Source organism: Mustela erminea, chromosome X (genome assembly GCF_009829155.1).
Source record: "Mustela erminea isolate mMusErm1 chromosome X, mMusErm1.Pri, whole genome shotgun sequence".
Lineage (NCBI taxonomy): Eukaryota > Metazoa > Chordata > Mammalia > Carnivora > Mustelidae > Mustela > Mustela erminea.
Genome location: NC_045635.1, coordinates 58,092,024 through 58,119,870, shown reverse-complemented (window position 1 = coordinate 58,119,870; position 27,847 = coordinate 58,092,024). Strand labels below are relative to the sequence as shown.

The 27,847-nt window shown below is 36.6% G+C and overlaps 1 protein-coding gene across 5 annotated transcripts in view; it reads right to left on the bottom strand.

Moving 5' to 3' along the window:
- Positions 1-27,847, bottom strand: part of EDA (ectodysplasin A) — a 477,063-nt gene that overhangs the window by 40,571 nt on the left and 408,645 nt on the right. Inside the window, exon 3 of one of the 5 annotated variants that reach the window (XM_032331773.1) lies at positions 4,587-4,660. The exons of the other annotated variants lie outside the window; for them this stretch is intronic. Coding sequence (XP_032187664.1) covers positions 4,590-4,660 — 71 coding nt within the window. The 3' untranslated portion in view covers positions 4,587-4,589. Of the gene's footprint in view, positions 1-4,586; positions 4,661-27,847 lie in introns of those variants that run through there. 5 annotated transcript variants of the gene reach the window in all.

The window sequence follows — 27,847 nt, the reverse complement described above, 5'->3', positions numbered from 1 at the left end:
CTTTTTCTTAACTGATTGAATAGATAATATTTTGCTCAAAATAATAATAACAATAATGTATTTAGTGATTGTAGTTTATGGATAAGAGAACTGGCAGCAGTGCTCTAAGGAATGGGGAGGAATTGGGAATACTCTGCTATAAGGTAGCTGTACTACCAGTAAAGTGGCATAGTGTTATTTGAAAGTGGCTTTGGTTAAGTCATAAATGTATATTCTTTTTTAAAAGATTTATTTATTTATTTTAGGGAGAGAGTGAGTGAGAGTGGGGAGGAGGGGCAGAGGGAGAGGGAGAGAGAAGCTCCAAGAAGACTTCATGCTGAGCATGAAACCTGATGCAGGGCTTGATCTTATGGCCCTGAGATCATGACCTGAGCTGAAACCAAGAGTTGGACACTTAACTGACTGTGCCACCTATAATGTGCTCCATAAATGTGCATTTCAAACTCTGGGGCAATCACTCAATTTTTAAAAAGAAGTATAATTGATATGCTAAAAGAGGAGAGAAAATGGAATTATATAAAATGCTTCATTAAAATCAGAAAAGTCAGTAAAGGAGAAGACAAAAAAAAAAACAAAGAAAACAGGCAGTGAATAGTAAGCAAGTATTGTAGATATATAAAAATTTAGTTACAAAAATAGTAGAAATTATTTCAACTATATCAATAATCACTTCAAATGTGAATGTTCTAAATATACCAGTTAAAGGACACTGTTACAGTAGATAAAATATCCCATGAAACAACTACATGTCATTTATAAGAAACACGCTTTAAATATAAAGACTCAGGTAGATTAAAAATAAAGGAGCGGGGAAAGCTATACCATGCTAATGATAATAAAAAAAAAATATATATATATATATATGTAAATTTCAGACAAAGCTGACTTTAGAACAAGGAAAATGATCAGGGATAAAGTGGGGAATTACATAATGATGAAGAGACAAATTCTGTGAGAAGACATGGCAATCCTTAATGTGTATATGTCAAATAACAGAGTGCCAAAAATATGAGGCAAAAACTGATGAATACACTATTATAGTAGACTTCAACATCCCTCAATTACTATTGAAATATCCAGCAGGTAGAAAATCATTAAGGATACAGTTGAGCTGAACAGAATCATGATCAACTAAATCTCGGCATTTATAGAATACTTGATCCAACAATATGCAGTCTTCTCAAGTTCATATAGAATATTTGCTAAGATAAACACTCTGTGTCATAAAATGCACCTCAAAAAATTTAAAAGCATAGATACCATAAAAACTATGTTCTTAAATGATAATGGAATTAAACTGGAAATCAACAATGCAAAGATAGCTTGAAAATAATATATTAGAACAAGAGAAAGAGCTAAGTTATTTTGGAAAATATCTAATCTAAGCTTCTACCTTAGGAAACAGAAAAAGAAGTGCAAATTAAATCCAAAGCAATTTGAAGAGGAAACAATAAAAATAAGAACAAAAATAAATGAAATTGAAAACAGGAAAGCAATAGAAAAAAAATCAAAGAAACCAAAAAGTGGTTCTTTGTAAAGATCTATAAAATTCATAAACTTCTACACAGGCTAACCAAGAAAGGAAGAGATAAGACACAAATGACTAATATTAGAAATACTACTACTATTCTATGCCCACAAATTTACACAACCTATTAAAACTCACACAAAACATATAATTTGAATGCATAATATATAAATGATAATCCATTTATATATAGTAAAGAAATTGCATCAACAGTTAATAACATTCTAAAACAGAAGGAACCAGGCTCAGATGGTTTCACTGGTGAATTTTACCAAAAAGCTAAGGGAAAAGTTATATCAGTTCTCTGCAACCTGCTCCAGAAAACAGAAGCAGATGGAATACTTCCTAACTCATCACATGAGGTAATGCTTACCCTAATATCAAAACCAAAGACATAACAAACAAAGAAAACTACAGGCCAACATCTCTCTCTCTTTTTTTTCAATTAAATGTCAATAGTAAATTTCATTTATTAAGAAGGGAAAAGTGAGAGAAAATTAGGAAAAATTTCATACATAAATTTTGAAGAAGTCAAAATACATTACTGGAGACAATATTTACAATTTTTGAGTAACAGTTCATGGTATGATTATACCACAATTTGTTTATCCATTCTCCTCATTTTTTAAATTTAAATTCAAGTTAGTTAGCATATAGTGTGGTATTGGTTTCAAGAGTAGAATTTAGTGATTTATCAAGTGCCCTCCCTAATGCCCAACACTCATTTAGCCCACCCCCCACCCACCTCCCTTCCAGTAACCCTCAGTTTGTTCTCTTAACTATAGAGTCTCTTATGGTTTGCCCCCCCCCCGTTTTTATCTTAGTTTATTTTTCCTTCCTTTCCCCTATGTTCTTCTGTTTTGTTTCTTAAATTCCACATATGAGTGAAATCATATGATATTTGTCTTTCTCTGAATGACTTATTTCAGTTAGCATAATACACTCTAGTTCCATCACAATGGACCAATATTTCTTTTGAAAATAGATTAAAAAATCCACAAGAAAATATTAGCAAGTCAGATCCAACAATGTATTAAAAGATTTATGCACCACAACCAAATGGGATTTATTCCTGGTATGCAAGTCTGATTTAACATTCAAAAATGAATTAATCCATCACACATCAACAGGACAAAGAAGAAAAACCAAACGATCATTTCAATAATCATTTGACAAAATCCAACATCCATTCATGCTAAGAAATCTCATCATAAGAACAGAGGGAAAATTCATGAATTTGATTAAAAAAAAAGAGTCTACAAGAAATCTATAGCTAACATTACACTTAATGGTGAGAGGTAGATACTTTCCCTCTAAGGTAGAAAACAAGTCAAAGATATTCACTCTCACCACTCCTGTTCAAAATCATACTGGAACACCTAGCTGGTGCAGTAAGGCAAGAAAAGGAAATAAAAGTTATACATGTTGTGAAGGAAGGAATAAAACTGTCTGTGTTTGCAGATGACATGATTTTCTATATAAAAAGTCCAGGAAAATTGACAAAAGAAATCTCCTGGAACTAACAAGCAAATATAATAAAACTGTGGGATACAAACCCAATATATAATAGTCAATTGCCTTCCTATATACTAGCAATGAATTCCAACTGGAATTTGAAATAAAACACCCAACACTATTTGCATTAGCACCAGAGAGAGAGAGAGAGAGAGACAGAGAGAGATTGATTTAAGTATAAATCAAACAAAATATGTACAAAATCTATTTAGAGAAAATCTATTTAGAGAAAACTGCAAAACTCTGATGAGAGAAATTGAAGTCTAAATAAATAGAAGGATATTCCTATCATAGATAGGAAGACTCAATCCTGTCAAGATGTCATCCCTCCACTTGATTTATAGATTCAATACAATACCAGTCAAAATCCCAGCAACTTGGGCGCCTGGGTGTCTCAGTGGGTTAAGCTGCTGCCTTTGGCTCAGGTCATGATCTCAGGGTCCTGGGATTGAGGCCCGCATCAGGCTCCCTGCTCAGCAGGGAGCCTGTTTCCTCCCCTCTCTCTCTGCCTGTCTCTCTGCCTACTTGTGATCTCTCCCTGTCAAATAAATAAATAAAATCTTAAAAAAAATCCCAGCAAATTACTTTGTGAATATAAAAAAAAAAACTGATTCTAAAGTTTATATGGAAAGGAAAAAGATTCAAAGTATCTAGTACACTATGAAGAATAAGAACAAAACTGGAAGGCTGACACTACCTGATTCAAGATTTAGCATTAAGCTATAGTAATAAAAACAGTGTGGTATTGGTGGAGTAATAAACAGGCAGATGAATGGATCAGAATATAGAGATCAGATATAGGTCAAAACAAATATATTCAACTAATCTTTGTCAAAGGGGCAAAGGCAATCCAATGGAGGAAGGACAGGCTTTTCAACAAATGGTCTTGGAACAAATGGACATCCACATATGAAAAAAATACTAATGTAGATGCTGACCTTATACCACTCACAAACATGAACTCAATATAGATCAGCAACTCTAAAACTCCTAGAAGATAGCAAAGGAGAAAATATAAGTGACATTGGGTTTGGCAATGGGCTTCTAGGTAGCACTCTAAAAACCCAAACCATGAAAGAAAAAAAATGGATAACTTAGATTAAAATTAAAAACTTTCACATGGAGGACACTGTTAAGTGAATCAAAATAAAAGCCACAGAATGGGGGAAAAATCTGCAAAACACATATCTAATAAAGGATTTGTATCAAAAATAGAAAACTCGTAAAACTCAACAATCAGAAACAAAAAATCCCATTAAGAAATGGGAAAAAGAGGGCACCTGGGTGGCTCAGGTGGTTAAGCAGCTGACTCCTGATTTCAGCTTGGGTGTTTTTCAAAAATTTTATTTATTTATTTGACAGAGAGATAGAGAGAGATAGAGAGAGGGAAAAGAAGAGAGATCACACAGGCAGAGTGGCAGGCAGAGGGAGAGGGAGAGGTAGAGGAGGATCCATGCTGAGCAAGGAGCCTAATGTGGGGCTTGATCCCAGGATGATCATGACCTGAGCTGAAGGCAGATGTTTAACTGAGCCACTCAGGCACCTCTCAGCTCAGGTCTTGATCTCCAGGTTTTGATTTCAAGCCATACATTAAGTAGGCTCCAACATGGAGCTTACCTAAAAAAAAAAAAAAAAAAAGAAATGGGAAAAAGATCTAAACAGACATGTCAGCAAAGAACATATTTATATTATGAATAAGTACATGAAATGCAAATTAAGACAATAAGATAACACTGCATACCCATTAGAATGACTAAGGTCCAAAATAGTGATGACATTAAATTCTGACAGGAATGTGGAGCAACAGGAATGCTCATTTATTGCTAGTGGGAATGCAAAATGGTACAGCCAATTTGGAAGAGAGTTTCGCAGGTTCTTTCCTTTTTAAATTTAAATTTAAATTCAATTAGTCAACATGTAGTACATCATTAGTTTCCATTGTAGAGTTTAATAATTCATTAGTCGTGTATAAAACCCAGTGCTCATCACATCATGTGCCCCCATTAAAGCCCATCACCCAATTATCCCATCACCTCATCCACCTCTCCTCTAGCAACCCTGTTTGTTTCCTATAGTTAAGAGTCTCTCTTACCACCCAGCCCAGCAATTGTATTCCTAGGTATTTACCCAAATTTGTTGAAAATTTATCCTCAAACAAAACCAACATATGAACATTTATAGTACCTTTATTTGTAATTGCCAAAAATTGGAAGAAACCAAGCTATCATTCAATAGTGAATGCATAAACAAACTGTGGTTCATCTATACAATTGAATGTTATTCAGTTATAAAAAGAAATGAGCTAGAGAGAGAGGGAATATGACAGTGGAGTAGGAGGACCTTAGACTAATCTCACCCCATGAACACAACTAGGTAATTATCAAATCATCCTAAAACCCCCAGAAATTGACCTGAAGACTGACAGAACAGATTCCACAACTAAAGGGAGGGAAGAGGTTACACTGAAGAAGGTAGAAGTGTGGAGACATGGTTTAGGGGAGAAATGGATTTCAGGTGATGCAGAGGAAGGGAGCCATGCTCACAGAGAAAGGCAATAGAGGAACAGACAGGGAGAAGGCACAAGGAGAAGTTTTTCCCAAAGCCATTGGCTTGGAAAATGAGGGGCTGAATTTTACGAGTTCTTGCAACTGGAGGGCTTAAGGACTAGAGTTTTAAAGGTCAGCAGGCTTGGCTGGGATAGAGCCTGGAGGTAACTACCCTGCTCCTGGAGTGAAGGAAGGCAAAAAAAAAAAAAAAAAAAAAAAAAAAAAAAAAAAAAAAAAAAAAATTCCAGGGGCAGAAAGCATGGAAACAGTGATGTGAAAAACACCTGGGGTGTTCAGGCAGGAGATTATTCACTCTTCTCAGAGCTCTTCCCTGATAGGCAGCATTCATGGAGACATCTCTCCAGAAACAAAGGAGCTGGCAGATGCCATTTCCCATCCTGCCCCTCAGCAAAAACATAGAGTCACCTGTGGGAAGCAGAGCAGCACTGACACTGGCTGCTTACCTTGCTTACACCAAGACCCAATCCCCTGTGCTATAGTAGGTCTGCCCCTCTCAGTCAAGTTTGCCTCGGTCTCAGCACAGTGGGAAGATGAGCACAACCCTCTGCCTACACCATGTCTCCTGACCAGAGAGGTCGGTAAGGCTTCAGTTCTTTTGGAAGTGATATTAAGTCTCATTTCACAAGCAGACCACTTCATACCTAGTTAAAACTTGCCACATTCAGGTCAGGGACCAAACACTGCCCACAGAAGACAATGAGAGCCTCTGCAGATGACTGGCCTAAAGGACGGAGCAGACAAAATACAATGGCAGAGTGCAAGTATCACACACCAGAGAAACACCCAGATGTGCCAGACCCTGGACACTATATGACCTCTTCTTCATAAAGTCATTACTTTCATGAGAAGGAAGCATAACTATCTTTTCTAAGACAGAAGAGGAAAGCAGAGTAGACAAAATGCAAAGACAGAGGAACTTATCCCAAATGAAAGAACAAGATAAGGCCATAGTCAGAGAGCTAAGTAAAACATATATAAGTAACATGTCTAATGGAGAATTTAAAGCCACAATCATAAGGATACTCAGTGGCCTTGAGAAAAGAATAAAAGACATCAGGCAGTCCCTTACCACCTAGATAAAACAGTTAAAAAACCCCAATCAATCAGAGAGGGAGAATTCAATAAATGAGATTAGAAACAGACTTGATGCAGTGAAGAGCAGGCTGAAAAAGGCAGAGGAACAAATTAGTGACAAAGAAGAAAAAAACAAAGGAAAATAATGAACCTTAACAAAAGAGAGAAAGAAGAATTATGCAATATGATAATAGATTTGGGGAACACAGTGACTCCATGAACTATAATAACATTCATATTATAGGAGTCCCAGAAGAAGAATGAGAAAATGGGGGCAGAAATCTTTTTGAGAAAATAGTAGCTGAAAACTTCCCTAATCTGGGGAAGGGAAGAGACATCCAGATCCAGGAGGCACAGAGAACTCCAATCAAAATCAACAGAGCATGGGGCATCTGGATGGCTCATTTGGATAAGCATCTGACTCTTGATTTCAGTTCAAGTCATGCATGATCTCAAGGTTGTGAGATTGAGCCCTGCAATGGGCTGTGCACTGGGTGTGAAGCCTGCTTAAGATTCTCTCTCTCCCTCTGTCCCTCCCCCTCCCTCTCTAAAATAATCAACAAAATCATGCCAACACCAAGACCCACTGTAACTAAATCTGTAAAATATAGTGATAAAGAAAAAAATCTAAAAAGAAGCAAGACAAAATAAGTCCTTAACTTATAAGGGAAGACCCATAAGTGTAGCAGGAAATTTCTCAACAGAAACTTGGCAAGGCAGATGGGAGTGGCATGATATGTTCAAAGTGCTGAATGGGAAAAATCTGCAGCCAATACTCTATCCATCAAGGCTATCATTCAGTATAGAAGGAGAGATAAAAAGTTTCCCAGACAAAAACAAAAAGAGCTTGTGAGTAAACTAGTTCTGCAAGAAACATTAAAGGGGAGTCTTTGAGTGGAAAGAGTAGACCAAAAGTGACAAAAGGTAAGAAAGGTTTTGAGAATATCTCCAGGAACAATGATAAAACAAGTAATAAAATGGCAATAAATACTTATCTATCAGTAATTACTTTGAATGTAAATGAAATAGTGCTCCAATAAAAACACACAGGGTTTCAGAATGGATAAAAAAATCTATATGATGCCTACAATAGACTCATTTCAGACTTAAAGACATTTGTGGATTGGCAGTGAGGGGATGGAGAAATATTTTTCATGCAAAGTCAAAAGGAAGAGGGAGTAGCAATACTTATGTTGGACAACCTAGACTTTAAAACAAAGACTGTAACAAGAGATAAAGAGGATTACAATATCATATTAAAGGGGACAATCCAGCAAGAAGATATAACATTGAAGATATTTATGAACCCAACAATGGATTACCCAAATATATACAATAATCACAAACATAAAGGCACTAACTGATAATATACAATAATAGTAATGGACTTTAACACCCCACTTATACCAGTAGATCATCTAAACAGAAAATCAACAAGGAAACAATGGCTTTGAATGGCACATTAGGCCAGATGGACTCAATAGATATATTCAAAATATTCCATCTTAAAAGAACAGAATACACGTTCCTTTCCAGGGCACATGGGACATTCCTAGGATAGATCACAGATTGGGTCATAAATCAGGCCTTAAGAAATACAAAATGATTGAAATCATACCATGCACCTTCTCTGACCACAACACTATGAAATTAGAAATCAACCAAAAGAAACTTTTTGGAAAGACCACAAATGCATGGAGGTTAAACAACTTGCTACAAAAGAATGAATGGGTCAACCAGGAAATCAAAGAGGGAATAAAAAATATGTGGAAATGAATGAAAATGAAAACAACAGTCCAAAACCTTTGGGATGCAGTAAAAGTGGTCCTCAGAGGGGAGTATATAGCAACACAGGCTTACCTCAAGAAGCAAGAAAAATCTCAAATAAACAACCTAACCTTACACCTAAAGAAGCTAGAAAAAGAATAACAAATGAAGCCAGAAGAAGAAGGGAAATCATAAACATCTGAGCAGAAATAAGTGACATAGAAACTAAAAAAAAAAAAAATGGAACAGATCAATGAAACCAGGAGCTGGTTCTTTGAAAATATTAACAAAAATTGATAAATCCCTAGCAGATGTATCAAAAAGAAAAGAGAAAGGACTCAAATAAATAAAATCACTGAGAAGAAATAACCAACACCACAGAAATACAAACAATTCTAAGAGAATATTATGAAAAACTGTATGCCAACAAATTGGACAACCTGGAAAGAATGGATAAATTCCTAGAAACATAAATTATCAGAACTGTAAATGGAAGAAATAGAAAACATGAACACACTGATAACCAGCAAACAAAACAAAACAAAATAAAATAAAACAAAACCAAAAAACCTCCCAACAAACAGAAGTCCAGGACCTGTTGACGTCACAGGTAAATTAAAAAAAATTTTTTTTCACAAGTAAATTCTATCAAACACTTAAAGTTAATACCTATTCTCAATCATTTCCAAAAAATAGAGGGAAGAAAACTTTCAAATTCATTCTTTGAGGCCAGAATTACCCTGATAAAGACTCCACTAAAAAAGAGAACTACAGGCTAATATCCTTGATGAATGTGGATGCAAAAATTTTCAATAAAATACTAGCAAACTGAATCCATTATAAAAACCATTCATCTTCATCATGTGGGACTTATCTTTGGGTGGTTTAATATTCATAAATCAAGCAAGCTGATATACCATATTAATAAAAAATGATAAGAACCATAGGATAATTTCAATAAATACAGAAAAAGCATTTGACAAAGCACAGGACATTTTTTTGAATAAAAAAAAAAAACCTTCAACAAAGTAGGTTTAGAGGGAACATACTTCAACATAATAAAGGCCATACATGAAAAACCCACAGCTAATAGCATCCTCAATGGGGAAAAACCGAGAGCTTTTCCACTATGGTCAGGAACAAGACTAAGACACCCAATCTCATCACTTATCTTCAGCAAGGTACTGGAAGTCCTAGCCACAGCAATCGGATGACAAAAGGAAGTAAAAGGCATCCAAATTGATAAGGAAGAAGTAAAACTTTCACTGTTTTCAGATGACATGTTACTCTCTATAGAAAGACCACCAAAAAATTTGCTAGAACTGATAGATTCAGTAAAGTTGTGGGATAAAAAATCAATGTACAGGAATCTGTTGCATTTCTATACACCAATAATGAAGCAGCAGAAAGAGAAATTAAGGAATCAGTCTTATTTACAACTGCACCCCAAACAACAGATACCTAGAGATAAACCTAACCAAAGAAGTGAGTCCTGTACTCTGAAAACTATAAAACACCAATGAAAGAAATTGAAGAGGACATAAAGAAATGGACAGATATTCCATGTTCCTGTATTGGAAGAACAAATATTGTCGAAATGTCTGTATCACCCAAAGCAATCTATAGATTTAATGCAATCCCTATCAAAACAACACTAGCATTTTTCACAGAGCTACAATAATCCTAAAATTTGTATGGAACCACTAAAGACCCTGGAATAGCCAAAGTAACCTTGAAAAAGAAAAGCGGCTGGAGGCATCACATTTCCAGACTTTGGGGTATATTACAAAGCTATAGTGATCAAAACAGGATGGTACTGGCATAAAAATAGACAAACATATTTGTGGAATATAATGGAAAACCCAGAAATGAACTATATGGTTAATTAATCCTTGACAAAGCAGGAAAAAATGTCCAATGGGAAAAAATAAGTTTCCTTAACAAATGGTGTTGGGCAAACTGGACAGCAACTTACAAAAGAATGAAACTCGACCATTTTCTTACACCATACACAAAAATCAATTTGAAATGGATAGGAGACTAAAATGTGAGACATTAAGTCATAAATCTGCTGAGTTTGGAAACTCCAAACGGGGTTATGAGCCAGAGCCAGAAAGGTTGGTGACCACAGAGTGTGGCTGGAGACCACGAAGAGAGGAGTGACTGACTGCTTTTCTCTGAGGGCTCACTGAGGAGTGGGGCCCCAAGTTCTCAGCTACTCTGGGGCCAGAGATTGGGAGGCCCCCATTTTCATTCTTGTCCTCCAAAGCTGTATGGAAAGCTTTCAGGGAACAAAAGCTACAGAGAGCAGACCCAAGCAAATTACTTAGCCTGGCCCCTGGCAAGGGTGGTGTAATTCTGCCTTGGGCAAAGATATTTGAGAATCACTGCAATAGGCTGCTCCCCCAGATCAGCAAGAACATCCAGCCAAGACCAAGTTTACCCATCAATGAGAACTGCAAAACTCTTGCACTAGGGGAATACAGCATATTGAATTCATGGCTTTCCCCCCATGATTCTTTAGTCTTTCAAAGTAAATTTTTTTCTTTTTCTATTTTTTTTTGAATTTTTGTTCTTCTTTTTAAAGCAACATCTTACCAAATACTTATCAATTAAAAAAGCAAAATCTTTTTAATTTTCATTTTTACAGTCATATTCTATCCCTTCATTATGTTTAACCTAATATATATATATATATATATATATATATATATATTCTCACTAAGACAAATTCTCACTGAGACAAATATGTTTGTATACATATATATATATATATATATATATATATATATATATCTTTCTTTCTTTCTTTTTCTTTCTTTCTTTCTTTAAAATTTTGGGATATAGTTTCTTCTAACAGACCAAAATATACCCTAAATCTAGTGTATGGCTTTGCTCTAGTCTCCTGCCTGATCACATTCTCTCTCTCTCCCTTTTTTCTAAAATTTTTTTTCTTTCTTTTTTCAACAAACTTCTTACCTTATCAATTTCTTTTTAAAAATACTTTGAAATTTTCATCTTTACAGTCATATTCCATCCTGTCATCATATTTACTCTTATTTTAGTGTATATATATATATATGTATACACACACACACATATTTTAGTGTATATATATATATGTATATACACACACACATATGTATATACATACACACACATTTTATATATATATATATATATATATATATATATATATATATATATTTTCTTTCTTTAAAACTTTGGGAGACAGTTTCTTTGAACATACCAAAATACACTCAAAATCTAGTATATGGGGGCGCCTGGGTGGCTCAGTGGGTTAAAGCCTCTGCCTTTGGCTCAGGTTGTGATCTTGGGGTCCTGGGATTGAGCCCCACATTGGGCTCTCTGTTCTGCAGGGAGCCTGCTTCCCCCTCTCTCTCTGCCTGCCTCTCTGCCTGCTTGTGATCTCTCTCTCTGTCAAGTAAATAAATAAAATCTTAAAAAAAGAAATCTAGTATGTGGCTCTGTTATATTAATCAGCATCATGGTATTATTTTTTCCCCTTTCCTTTTCCCCCTGATTTCAGGTCTGTTCTGATTTGTTTAGTGTATATTTTTCTGGGGTCATTGTCACCCCATTCATTTATTCATCTCCGGAAAAAATGACAAAATTGAAAAACTCACCAAAAAAAAAAAAAAAAAAAAAAAAAAAACAAGAGCTTGTACTGACTGCCAGGGACCTAATGAATATGGACATTAGTTAGATGTCAGGAATAGAGTTGAGAATGATGGGAATAGAGTTGAGAATGATGGGTATAAAGAAACTAGCTGAGGTTGAAAAAAGCATAGAACATACTAGAGAATCTCTTTATGTAGAAATAAAAGAATTAATATTTAACCAAGTTGAAATAAAAAAGGTTATTAATGAGGTGCAATAAAAAATGGAGGATCTAACTGCTGGGACAAATGAGGCAGAAGAGAGAAGTTGTGACACAAAAGACCAAGTGATGGAGAATAAAGAAGGTGAGAAAAAGAGAGATAAACAACTACTGCATCATGAGGGGTGAATTCTAGATATAAGTGATACCATAAGATGAAACAATATTAGAATAATTGGGACCCAGAAGAAGAAGAAAGAGAGGGGCAGAATGCATATTGGAGCAAATTATAGCAGAGAACTTCCCTAATTTGGGGACCAAAAACAAACATCAAAATCAATTCCTCTCAAAATCAATAAAAATAGGTCCACAACCCATCATCTAATAATAAAACTTAAAATCTCGGGGCACCTGGGTGGCTCAGTGGGTTGGGCTGCTGCCTTTGGCTCAGGTCATGATCTCAGGGTCCTGGGATCGAGTCCCGCATCAGGCTCTCTGCTCAGCATGGAGCCTGCTTCCCTCTCTCTCTCTGCCTGCCTCTCTGTCTACTTGTGATCTCTCTCTGTCAAATAAATAAATAAAATCTTAAAAAAAAAACTTAAAATCTCAGTGACAAAGGGAAAATCCTGAAAGTGGCTTGGGACAAGGGGTCTGTAACCTACAGTGGTAGAAACATTATATTGGCAGCAGACTTATCCACAGAGACCTGGAAGAAAGGACTGGCATGATATTTCAGGGGACTAAATGTGAAAAAATATGTAGCCAAGAATATTATATCTAGGTAGGCTGACATTGAAAATAGAAGGAATGATTAAAAGCTTCCAGGACAAACAAAGACTCAAAGAATTTGTAAACACCAAACCAGCTCTACAGGAAATATTGAAAGGGGTCATCTAAGTTAAGAGAGAGCCTGAAAGTAACATAGACCAGAAAGGAACAGAGAAAATATACAGTAACAGTCACCTAACAGGCAACACAATGGCACTAAATTAATATCTTTCAATAGTTATCCTGAGTGTAATTGGGTTAAATACCCCAAACAAAAGACACAGGGTATCAGAATGGATAAAAAACCAAGACCCATCAATATGATGTCTGCAAGAGACTCATTTTAGACCTACACGCACCTCCAGATTAAAAGTAAAGGGGTGGAAAACCATTTACCACACTAATGGACATAAAAAGAAAGCTGGGGTGGCAATCCTTATATCAGAGAAATTAGATTTTAAGCCAAAGACTATAATAAGAGATGAGGAAGGACACTATACCATACTTAAAGGATCTGTCCAACAAGATCGCACAGTTTTAAATATCTATGCCCCTAACATGGGAGCAGCCAAATAAGCCAATTAATAGCAAAATCAAAGAAACACATCAACAATAATACAATAATAGTAGGGGGCTTTAACATCCTACTCACTGAAATGGACAAATCATCTTAGTAAAAGATCAACAAGGAAATAAAGGCTTTAAATGACACAGTGGACAAGATGGACTTCACAGATATATTCAGAACATTTCATCCCAAAGCAACAGTATACCCATTATTCTCTAGTGCACATGGAACATTAGAATAGATCACATCTTGGGTCAAAAATCGGGTCTCAACTGGTACCAAGAGATTGGGATCATTCCCTGCATATTTTTGGACCACAATGTTTTGAATCTAGAACTCAATCAATGGGGAAACTTGGAAAGAACTCAAATATATGGAGGCTAAAGAGCATCCTACTAAAAAATGAATGGGTCAACCAGGAAATTAAAGAAGAATTTAAAAAATTCATGGAAACAAATGAAAATGAAAAAACAAATGTTCAAAATCTTTGGGACACAGCAAAATATATAGCAGTACAAGCCTTTCTCAGGAAGCAAGAAAGGTCTCAAGTACAGAACCTAACCCTACACCCAAAGGAACTGGAGAAAGAATAGCAAAGAAAGCCTAAACCCAGAAGAAGAGAAATAATAAAGATCACAGCAGAAATCAATAAAATAGAAACCAAAAGAACAGTAGAACAATGAAACTAGGAGCTGGTTCTTTGAAAGAATTAATAAGATTGATAAACCACGGGCCAGATGTATCCAAAGAAAAGAGAAAGGACCCAAGTTAATAAAATCATGAATTAAAGAGGAGAGATCACAACCAACACCAAAGAAATACAAACAATTATAAGAACATATTATGAGCAACTATACACCAGCAAATTTGACAATCTGGAAGAAATGGATGCATTTCTAGAGACATATAAACTACCAAAACTGAACCAGGAAGAAACAGAAAATATGAACAGACCCATACCAGAAAGGAGATTGAAGCAGGCATCAAAAATCTCCCAACAAAAAAGAGCCCAGGGCCAGACAGCTTCCCAGGGCAATTCTACCAAACATTTAAAGAAGAATTAATACCTAGTCTCCTGAAACTGTTCCATTTTTTGGAAAGAAATGGAAGGGTAACTTCCAAACTCATTTTAAGAGGCCAGCATTACCTTGATCCCCAAACCAAACAAAGCCCCATCAAAAAGAAGGATCACAGGCCAATATCCCTGATGAACATGGATGCAAAAATTCTCACCAAAATACTAGCCAATAAGATCCAACAGTACATTAAGAGGATTATTCACCATGACCAAGTGGGATTTATTCCTGGGCTGCAAGATTGGTTCAGCACCTGCAAATCAATCAGTGTGATACAATACATTAATAAAAGAAAGAACAAGAACCATGTGATACTCTCAGTAGATGCAGAAAAAGCATCTGACAAAGTACAGCATTCTTTTTTGATCAAAACTCTTCACAGTGTAAGTATAGAGGGTACCTACCTCAATATCACAAGAGCAATGAAAAACCCACAGCAAATATCATTCTCAGTGGGGAAAAGCTGAGAGCTTTTCATCTAAGGTCAGGAACATGGCAGGGCTGTCCACTGTCACCACTGCCATTCAACATAGTACTAGGTGTCCTACCTCAGCAATCAGACAACAAAAAGAAATAAAGGGCATCTGAATTGGCAAAGAAGAAGTCAAACTCTCACTCTTTGCAGATGATATGGTACTTTATGTGGAAAAACCAAAAGACTCCACCTCAAAACTGCTAGAACTCATAAAGGAATTCAGTAAAGTGTCAGGATATAAAATCAATTCACAGAAATCAGTTGCATCTCTATACACCAACAACAAGACAGAAGAAAGAGAAATTGAACCCACTTACAACTGCATCCAAACCCATAAGATACCTAGGAATAAATATAACCAAAGAGGGAAAGAATCTGTACTCAGAAAACTATAACACACTCATGAAAAAATTGAGGAAGACACAAAGAAATGGAAAGATGTTCCATGCTCATGGGTTGGAAGAATAAATATTGTGAAAATGTCTATGCTATAGAGCAATCTGCACATTTAATGCAATCCGTATCAAAATACTATCTATTTTTTTTTTCAAAGAAATGGAACAAATAATCCTAAAATTTGTATGGAACCAGAAAAGTCCCAGAATTGCCAGAGGAATTTTGAAAAAGAAAACCAAAGCTGTTGGCATCAGAATTCTGGACCTCAAGCTTCATTACAAAGCTGTAATCAGGAAGACAGTATGGTACTAGCACAAAAACAGATACATAGAACAATGGAACAGAATAGAGAGACCAGAAATGGGCCCTTAACTCTATGGTCAACTAATCTTCAACAAAGTAAGAAAGACTGTACAATGTGAAGAAGACAGTCTCTTCAACAACTGGTGTTGGGAAAATTGGACAGCCACATGCAGAAGAATGAAACTGGACCATTTCCTTACACCACACATGAAAATAGACTCGAACTGGATGAAAGATGTCCATATGAGACAGGAATCCACCAAAATCCTTGAGGAGAACACAGGTAGCAACCTCTTTGTCCTCAGCCACAGCAGCTTCTTCCTAGAAACATCGCCAAAGGCAAGGGAATCAAGGGCAAAATGAGCTATTGGGACTTCATCAAGATCAAAAGCTTTTGCACAGCAAAGGAAACAGTCAACAAAGCCAAAGAGAATCAACAGAATGGGAGAAGATATTATGCAAATAACACATCAGGTAAAGGGCTAGTATCCAAAATCTATAAAGAACTTATCAACCTGAACACCCAAAGAACAAATGATCCAATTAAGAAATGGGCAGAAGATATGAACAGACATTTCTGCAAAGAAGACATCCAAATGGCCAAGAGACACATGAAAAAGTGCTCACCATCACTCGGCATCAGGGAAATAAAAATTAAAACCACAACTAGATACCACCTCACACCAGTCGGAATGGCTAAAATTAACAAGTCAGGAAATGACAGATGTTGGCGAGGATGTGGAGAAAGAGGCACCCTCCTACACTGTTGGTGGGAATGCAAGCTGGTGTAGCCACTCTGGAAAACAGTATGAAGTTTGCTCAAAAAGTTGAAAATAGAACAACCCTATGACCTAGCAATCACACTACTGGGTATTTACCCTAAAGATATAAATGTAGTGATCCGAAGAGGAACATGAACCTGAATATTTGTAGCAGCAATGTCCACAATAGCCAAACTATGGAAAAAACCTAGATGTCCATCAACAGATGAATGGATAAAGAAGAAGTGGTATATATATACAATGGAATACTATGCAGCCATCAAAAGAAATGAGACCTTACGTTTTGTGATGACGTGGATGGAACTAGAGGGTATTGTGCTTAGCAAAAGAAGTCAATTGGAGAAAGACAATTATCATATGTTCTCCCTGATATATGGAATTTGAGAGGCAGGACAGGGTGTTTTAGGGGTAGGGAAGGGAAAAAATGAAACAAGGTGGGATTGGGAGGGAGACAAACCATAAGAGACTCCTAATTTCACAAAACAAACTGAGGGTTGTTGGGAGGAGGGGGAATATGGAGAGGGTGGTTGGGTTATGAACATTGGGTAGGGTATGGGCTATGGTCAGTGCTATGAAATGTGTAAGCCTGACGATTCACAGATCTGTACCCCTGGGGCAAATAATACATTATATATTAATAAAAATAATGAATACAAAATCACAGTCATGCTAAAAATACATCAAAAATTGTCAATTTGAAAAGTGAGCATAATTCTATCGCTTTATAGAGCTGTTTTACAGTCTCACTTTATAGAGTTGTTTTGCAGTCTAAAGGAACAAAAGTGATGTGCTTATAGTAGGTACTCAATTAATGTTTATTTAATTTCATTTGTTCTTTGATTATACAGGTAGTAGCTCCCTGATTTCATGCCTTCCTTCCTTGATATAGAGAGCTACATCAGAGAAGAGGACATGGCCAACATTTCTTCAGGACCATAGTGAAACAGTAAGGAGGAAAGTAGGGATGGTGGCTGGTAGAGGAGCAGATATAGGACTCAAATTTTCTTTTTTAAAAAAAGCAAAACAACCATCACCATAGTACACATTTTCAAATCTTGTAATCTTAAGAGTTTATCTCATGTTCTGTCTCACACCGTTAGAACTGTAAACAGAATGCACAGATACATGTGGCATGTCCAATACATCTGAAGAAGATGGAAGCCATTAGTTTCAAAGAGGAGTGAGAATTTTGAATGAGAACCACATGGAATGCCCATATTCAGAGCCCAGATTACATTTCCAACATCTGCTGTAAGCATGACAGAAAGGCAAGAAACAGTAGGGCTGTATATATTGATTCCCACCCCATCCCATCCCAATCTCTAAAGTATTTCCAATACGAGAAGGCTTGCATCCTTCATCCAAAGATTTCTCTCTAGCCCTTGCAGTAGGGGATCATACCTGGGGTTTCTGGCTCCACAAGCCTGACTTAAAGTTATGATCAGGGTGAAATTTTTCTAGCTCAGTTCTGGCTTGTTTTGGGAAAGACTCAAAAATATTATAAAAAATATTACTGTGGTTCAGGCAACACTGTAACAGTACCACTAACTGCTGACATTTCAGAAGCTTAATGATCTCTCAAAGTTCCATGAGGTATAGGTTTCTTCATGTTACCAATGATGCTCCCAAATACAGGTGTGTGCTCTTACTAAGGAAATATTTTGCAACACCCAGTCTTTGGTTGCTTTAGTGGTTAGGATGAAAAAGCCAGGCCTAAGAGCAGCAATTTCAGAAGATTGGAAAGATGAATGGAATGGATTGTGTGGTCTCTGGCAGTGTTTTTCACACTGCTCCATGGAACACTGGAGTCCTTTGTGATGTTAATAGTTGTTCTTAGGGAAAGGATTCCTTGGTCAAAAAGAGTTTGGGAAACACAGGGTTAAAGAAAAATAAACAGATTTCTTCACTGCAGACTTCTTGATCTTTTAATATATGAATGGGAAAGGTGACTCTCCAAAATAGAATATGAAATGCAGCATTTCCTAGTCTGATTTGACCACAGAACCTTTTTTTAAACTTTTTAAAAATGATTTAAAATTTTTTAATTAACATATAATGTATTATTAGCCCCAGGGGTACAGGTCTGTGAATCACCAGGTTTACACACTTCACAGCACTCACCATAGCACATACCTTCCCCAGTGTCCATAACCCAACCACCCTCTCCCTACCCCCCTCCTCCCAGCAACCTTGAGTTTGTTTTGTGAGATTAAGAGTCTCTTATGGTTTGTCTCCCTCCTGATCCCATCTTGTTTCATTTATTCCTTTCCTACCCCCCAAGCCCCTCACATTGCCTCTTAACTTCCTCATATCAGGGAGATCATATGATAGTTGTCTTTCTCTGATTGACTTCTTTCGCTCAGCATAACATCCTCTAGTTCCATCCACATCATCACAAATGGCAAGATTTCATTTCTTTTGATGGCTGCATAGTATTCCACTATATATATATATATATATATATACCACATTTCTTTATCCATTCATCTGTTGATGGGCATCTAGGTTCTTTCCATAGTTTGGCTATTGGACCACAGAACCTTTTATGAGAAATACCTGTCTCTTGTTGAATTAATGTTCTGGATTATGCTGTTTGGAAAATACTGAGATTATGGAAAGAGCATGAGATTTGTTATTCTTTCAGAACTGGATTTGAATTCTAGATCTAACATTCAACAGCTTTGTGACCTTGGGCAAGTGACTTCACTTATTATTTTTTTTAAAGATTTTATTAATTTATTTGACATAGAGATCACAAGTAGGCAGAGAGGCAGGCAGAGAGAGAGAGAGAGAGAGAGAGAGAGAGAGAGAGGAGGAAGCTGGATCTTTGTGAGCAGAGAGCCCGATGTGGGGCTCGATCCCAGGACCCTGGGATCGTGACCTGAGCTGAAAGCAGAGGCTTTAACCCACTGAGCCACCCAGGTGCCCCATGACTTCACTTCTTTAAATCAGTTTGTTCATTTATGAAAATTGGGACAATAATATCTATCTCAAAGGGGATTTCAGGAGTATTAAATGGGATAATGCACAGTACTTAGCACATGCCTGGCACATATAGGTACTCAGTAAATGGTAGGTATAATCACCACACTTATTTTTCATCACTATTATTATCAAGCCACATGCCTACCTGACAGGCTTGCCAAAGCAGCTTCAGAATAGGTCTAGCCAGAGTCTCAAAGGGCTATATTTCTCATCATGTTGGGATCTGAGTATAGGAAGAAGAGAACTGGACTAGTTGTTCAGAGATACAGCTCTATGACTTATTATTTGGTGTCTGACCTTGCATGCATCACTTCACTTGTCTGCATTTCTCTTTCCTTCTGCCGAATACAGGTATGGACGAGGCGACTTCTTACTAGAAAATTTTATGAACCTCAACTCTAAAAGGCTATATAAGAGATTTATAAATATATTGTTGAAGAAATCTGTGGTACAGGTTAAATCCAATTATAAAGGATGGTTCTGTATAACAAAGCTATTTTTATGATCCAGCAGATGGCTAGCAGAAACAGTTTTGGCCAATGTGGTTACAATGAACTCTGTATAGTGAGTAGTTCTGTATAACAATTGCTTTCTCTGGTCCTTGACCCCATAATTGTCATTCTCTAACATTGCTCTAATCAACTAAAGAACTTGATTATGTGTTGTTTTCATTGTAGACACAAAATGAGGAGCTGAGTTAAGCTAAGCTACAGAATTTCTAGCTGAGATGTTTATGTCCAATTTTATTATTTTACAGCTGGGGAAACAGGAGAGGTTAAGTAACTTGTCAGAGGTCACACAGATAGTAAGTTGCAGAGCTTTGAATGAGTATGTGGATTAAATGGTTTGTCATCTATGACCTTAGAGATTTCACTAGAAGCTCACACTTAGACCATATATGAAAATGTTAAATGAAACAAAAAACAGCTATTACAGAAACTCTACTGTTTATGCTTCCCAACCTAGCAAGATATGCATTCAAGCCCTCTTCATAGGATGCATAATGACACAACTTAAAGCATAACAACCTTTGCTGTAGCACTTTAACTAAAGGTTTTTTTAGTGTCTAAATAAATCATACCCATTGATCCTTTTAGATACATGCACAGTTTCTTCTACAAAGGTTTCTATTAGTCATTTTTTCTTATTATGAAAACATGTGCCTTTTTTTTTAAAGCTAGGTTTACAGAAATCTTAACACTAGGAATCTCAGGGGCATCTGGGTGGCTCAGTGGGTTAAAGCCTCAGCTTTTGGCTCAGGTCATGATCCCAGGGTCCTGGGATCGAGCCCCACATCAGGCTCTCTGCTCGGCAGGGAGCCTGCTTCCCTTCCTCTCTCTCTTTGCCTGCCTCTCTGCCTACTTGTGATCTCTGTCTGTCAAATAAATAAATAAAATCTTAAAAAAAAACACTAGGAATATCAAAGTTTAGCCTTCAGGCCCTTCCTTTTCTCTATTCACACACTTTTTCACAAGTATATTTCTTTCCAGGGCTTCAACCCTTGTGGAGAATCCCAGTCCCTAAATCACAACCCATGTCTCCAATTACTACATGACATCGCCATTTGAATGCACTCCTGTTACCTGGAACTCATAAACTTCAGATCAAACTCATCTTTGAAGTTATTGGTTCTTAAATCCGGCCATCCATTGAAATCACCTGGTAGCTTCCAAAACTTAATTCCTGGAGATTCTGATGCAATTGTTCTGGAGCTAAGCATGGGCACGAGAATTCTTTAAAGATCCCCAGGTGATTCTAATGTGTGGCCAAGGTTGAGAACCACTGTTCTAAATCAATCTTTAAGTGCCATTTCCTTAATTTCTGTTAATGGTAGCACCATTCTCCTCTTCCCTTGGGCTTGAAATTGGGGATATTCATATTCAGTTCTGGGGATCAATGAGATAACGGAAACAAAATCAAATTTTGGAAATTGTGACATTTTAAGGAAATGCAAGGAATTACTTTAGGCCCATGAATTACTTCATGCACAAGAATTAAGTAGATTGCTTTAGTAGTTGAGATGTGTTAACTCATTAAACATGTTAAAGGTTACACTAACAATTTTTATCATCTTAACCTTTTTGTTGCTCAGAGAAGAGGAGTCAGAACCAATCTACTTTTGGGATATGACATAAATCTTCAGAGATACACTATCCTTCTGTGGGCAGGTGAACCCCATCATGGGATGTGGCACCCACAGGTGCCTTGTGTTGTTCCCCGAAGCAATTCTGTCAGCCTTGCTAAAAGTGGTTAGGTGGTCCTCTGGCTCCCCCTTTACTGGGGAGGAGTGTAGCCACAAGTGGCCAGCCAAAACACAAACCAAAGATACATTGAGAACTACACATTTGCAACATGGCTCTAAGCTGGTTTCCTGAATACTTCAAGATGGCTAGCTGCTGTGTCACTGTGCATGTAGTACTGCCCCTTTAATCAGATGGGACTCAGTCTGAATCACAGGGGCTTTTTCTCATGATGGAACGAACTTGGTATTTCTAATGCTCAGTTTGTGTGTACCCTGGTCATTTACATCCTACTTCCCTAGGATGGAAGTGCTGCTCAATATTTTGATTTAGGATTTAGGAAGAAGCCAATCCAATTTTATTTTTTCCCCAAGAAGGGTATACCTACTTGGCTTATTTCTGAGGTTATCTTTCAACCTGGTAAATATTAGCCTGCCTTTTCTATCTTCAGTACTGTCACCCACATTGTTCATGCCCTCTTCTATACATTGTACTCTGCAGAACTTTGTTCCAGGAAATACTTTTCCCTTGCAGAGAGATTGGATGCATAATTGTAAGCCACATAATTGAATTCAAGTTCCAGCTCCACCACTTACTAAGTGTGGTATGACATTGAGCAAATGGCTTCATTTCTCTGAGTGTACCTTCACTGTAAAATGGAGAAACTATTACTAATCTTACAGAATTGTAAGGATTATAAAAGATAACATAAATAGCATATTTAAGATATTCTCTAAGCACTCAAAAATTACAAGTTCATTTCTTTGCAAAATTTCATAATCATATGAATTTCATTCACCCCAAATCCAAGCAAACAACTAACTAAGCCTTTTAATCTAATATGAATTGATGTTCAGAATGATGATCCTAAGGCACAGCAAGATTCTGAAATGGCCTTGAAGGATTTGACTTCTGCAGAAAGTTTTTCTTTTTAGTTAGTTGTTCAATTATATTCAACTTATAAATGTTGTCTGAATAAAAGATGTTTAGTACTATATTTGTACTACAGAGAACAAACAGTGTAAGACTCACCAACCTTGGTGATCTGTCTTATTTAACTATCCTTTCAATTAATTTGTCTTGAGTTTTCTAGCTATAGAATCATATCTGTAACTTTTATAATTCCCCAAGAGTTGTGACTTCTATTTCAGTTTCTTGCCTCATTGCATTGGCTAGAACTTCAAGAATAATGTTAAACATCAGCAGTTATAATGAGTATCTTGGTAAAAAACAATGATCACTTGGTCTTTTTACTGGTTTTGTCAGGAATGCCTCTGATATATTTATCATTAAGCACTATGCTACTTATTAGGCTAAGAACTTCTTATAATATTAAATAATATCTTTTTACTCCTGGTTTACTAAAAATTATCAGTAAAGGGGGTTAAGTTTTTATGAAATCTGAGCTGACCATATAACTTACATTCTTTGAGCTGATGATGTAACATGTTATTAAGAATTCCTATTACTGAACCATCTTCGCTTTCCTAAGACAAACCCTACTTGGGTATAACATATACTTTATTTTGCAGGATTTGATTTGCTAGTAGTTTAGGATTTTTAAGAGACATCTTAAATTTCCTTTTTGATGCTGTTTTTGGAAGAGTTTGTTACCGGGTCATACCAATTTCGTAAAGTAAGCCAGGAAACATTCCTTCCCTTTCTATGCTTTGCAATGGCTAACAGAACATGGGAAATATCTGTTCTGTAATATCTTGATTTGGGCTTAACTCCTTTCTCTCCTATGATATCATTGGGTGGTTTTTATTACCAGCAGAAAAAAAAAATGTACAGTAGCCTTCATTTAAAAAAAATTTACTGCTATTTCTAGTTTGTAGCACTTTCTTGAAGGACAACTGATACATGACCTCAGTTTTTTAAACAGTTTTCCCAGCCACACTAACTTTACAGAAGACCATTGATCTCTTATCTGTTTTCTGTGTACTTTCATTTTAAGTACCAATGTCATTGCCTCCAGAGGAAGCCGATGTAGAAGGGGTGAAGATGAGGTTTGGAAGCAGGAAAGAAGATGGATGGCCTCAAGGAGCATGAGAAATGAAGTCTGGGATATTTTGCTCTGGAAAGATTTGCTTTATGGTAGGGATGAGGCTTAAATTATTCTTTGAAGGATTACTAGTTGCCAGCCAAGGCAACTAATGAGGAAGTTGGAGAAGGAAATATAATTTAAGTATTTATCATTGTCAATTAATATTTATAGCATTATTGGCATTTCTTCATTTTTTTAATGCACAACTGTAATGGAAAAAAACTTCTTATGGGATGTAGTGTTTAAACTTACAAATTGTAGGTGCTGAGCTCAGATGGTAAGTACATTATATTTCCTTGTGATGCTGTTTATGGAAAGGACTTCCCTTTTTTCTTTAGGAAATTAGCTTGTCGGACCTTTTCTTAGGGTGCTCACTTTCTGCATAGACACAAAGAAAAGTGAGGAGCACACTAGGACATGTAGGCTATGACCAAAAGTCCTGGTTATAAGATGTCAGAGAGTGCAGAATGTCATGAATTTTGGTTATTCCTAATAATTTGAGAAGTTAGTGCTCAGGAACTGCCCTACATCTGGAACAGGAATAGCCATCTTCCCAACCAAGTATGGATTGGCCTCAAACTTCATCCTTCTAATTGGTCCACTCTTTCCCCCTATCTTTTCCTTCTCTAGCAATGTTCCCACTTGCCTAATTTGCTAAGAGCATCTGGGTCAGTAACTTTCCTTGGGTACTTGAATTTATATCTGTTGAGCTCCAGGCCCGTTATAAAATGCTTGTTGGAATCTAGGCTGTGATTCAGTAGGGTCTAATATACAGCCTAGATTTAGCATCTGGAAAATCCCAAGTTTTACCCTTTTATACCCAAATCTGTCATTCTGTCTTTGACAAACAATTGGATGGAAGTGACTGTGCTCTATGAGGATTCTGTTCCTTCTGGACTAGTGGTTGACCCTTCTGGAATTAAGAAGTGAGGTCAAGAACAACAACAACAACAACAACAACAACAACAACAACAACAGCAGCAACTAGATTTGCCATTTAATAGAAATTTATTAAAAAAAGTTGAACAAATTATTTGAGAAAACTATTTTTAAACAAGTCCCTTCCCCCCACCCCCACCACATTACACCAACAGTCTACTGCTGGCTCTTGTATTCCAAGGAATGAGGTCATGCTTTATGGCAGACATCTGCTTCTGAGGATATTACTGCCCTGAGCACAGAACATGACTTCATTAGACAGAACAGTGGACCAGAGAGATTCAACAGGAGACTTGCATACATGACAACAAGAATAAAAAGAGCCAGTTGAGATTCTCCTCAAGTCTCTAGCCTTCAGGACAGACCAAAGATCTGTTGATTTCACTCTCATATGACTTGTTTTTCCTTTAAAATCATGAACTATTTATGAAAACTTCCTGAAAACTGTAACTCATAGCAACATCACCTATATTTCTCAAGGGAGTAGATGGATTATATTCTGGGAAGAGACCAGGTGTTTGAAACTTTGGGATTGCTACTGAATGCACACCCACACAGAGTAAGCTCTGTTTCAAAGAAGCATTGTTTCAAACAGTGCTACAAATGTATACAATGTCATCGTTCGGTTCTGAAAAGCAAATTCAGAACATTAGCAGGGATTTTGGCTTTCCAGGAAGATGATTTCCAGAGCAGTTTTTATAGGATTTTTAACATATGTTGTTTATAACCTTAATTTTTAAAATGAGCAAGTCCAATAAATCTGTTACCTACTAACCAAGCTCTGGTCTAGTTGCATCTGTTCCCATTTTATTTGATACAGTAAAGAATTTTCAATAGACAGCTAAATATTTTGGTGTTATTCATAGTCTTATACTCCTATTGACTAAGACTTTTCAAAGAAAACCCTTAAAATCACTAGCATTTTAAAAGGCAATAATTGCTGATTTAATTTACCAGGCTTTGCTTCTAAAGACCCATGATGTAGCTGGAATCATAGAAGTGAGAGAGAATGTTAAGAGATCATGTGGCTAGTATATAATGGAAATTGCTCTTGTTACCATTTAAGCTCATTGCCTGTTGTTTAATTTACTGCACAAATGGGGCAAAATTTGTTAGAGTCTTCAAAATAATCCACTGTGCTATAGAAAACAGCCATGAACTGTCCCCCATCTTTGGTCTCATATGCTCTATCTCCTTTCTCCCCTCCTCCAAAGAACCCACTTTCTATCCTTTTAGACATATAGATTGCTCTTTTCCAGAATTTCCTTAATTTATCAACCATTTTCTGACTGTCTGTCATGTGCAAGGTTTGGTGCTAAGTGTTTAAGACAAAGTGGGTCCCATATCTGTCTGTGTTTAATAAACTATTTGGAGATAATTTTTATTTTTATTTTTTATTTTATTTTTTTAAAAGATTTTATTTATTTATTTGACAGAAATAACAAGTAGATGAAGAGGCAGGCAGAGAGAGAGAGAGAGGGAAGCAGGCTCCCTGCTGAGCAGAGAGCCCGATGCGGGACTCGATCCCAGGACCCTGAGATCATGACCTGAGCCGAAGGCAGCGGCCCAACCCACTGAGCCACCCAGGTGCCCTGGAGATAATTTTTAAAACACAGATTTCTGGGTCTCATCTCAGATCTGCTAAGTAAAATATGGGGGGTCAACCAGAGAATCTGTATTTCAAAAACATGCCCTAGGTGATTCTTATGTAGTCAGCCTGGTACCAGTTCAAGGATTAGAATTTTAAAACAAGGGTATTAGTGTTGGTGCATTAAGGTTATCTAGTGGGGTACTGGTGGTACAAGTAGATATGACAGAAGCAGAAATGATTATAGGGAACAATAGATGAGTAAGAAAAGTGCTGTCTATTTTTGTATATCATTTCACAAAGTGAATTTACAATTATTTTAATTTAATTCTCACATTAGCTCTGTGGGTGGGTGGCAGTGTGTCAATTTTATAAGGAGTAAAACTGAAGCTCAATGAAGAGAAGATCACTTGTTTAGGATCTCACAGTCAAAGGCAGAACTCAGGTTATTTGATGACAAATCTGTCATTTTTGCCACCTATACAACTTTCTTAAGTCTCAAAAAGCAAAGGACATTGAGTTAAAAAAAGGGAAATATAATTGATCAATAAGAAACCAACATCCAGTAGTGGTAATATGATAAAATCATACAGAGGCTAATATAACATTAGCATTACATTAGGTACTTTTAGTATATGAAATCCATTCCTATTCAAAATGTCTCTTGGTGCTATAATGTGTGGCAGAAGATGAACCAGACTCAAAGATTCCTCTACCTCAACAGAGTAGCAAAGACCTATACAGAGCCTGTGTTACCTGGAAGAAGGCAACCCAGTTAGGTGATTATTTCCTTTGTAGGCACACCAGTAGAGATGGAGTGGAGATCCTACCAGCACTGGATAGCCAGAGAATAGGCAAGGGGAAATGCTCTCTGCCCACAGTTCTGGTATTCCTGACTTTCTACCTTATGACACTGGGTGGCCCATGGGAGTATCTTCTGCCCCCAGAGCTCAAGTAGTGCTAGGGCATGAAACAGACCATAATAGCATTGTAAGGACTTAGAAAAGTAAATTGTCATTGGAATTATGGCTTACAAAAGTAGGCCAGAACTGACAAACTACACCTAACCAGCTTACTGCTTGCTAAAGTAGAAGGTCTAAATAGGACTGAGAATCTCCTAATATAATATCCAAGGATACAGTAAAATAACTAATCATACCAAGAACCAGGAAAATCACAATGTGAACAAGAAAAGAAAATCAACTGATGCAATGCTGAGATAGATAAGATTGTTGTAATCATCTGAAACAGGTTTTAAAGTAGCCACCATAAAGTTGCTTCAACAACTGATTATAAATTCCCTTGAAACAAATGTAAGAAAATAGAAAAACCCAGAAAAGAAGTTATAAAAAATGAAATGGAAATTCTAGAACTAAAAATCAAAATAA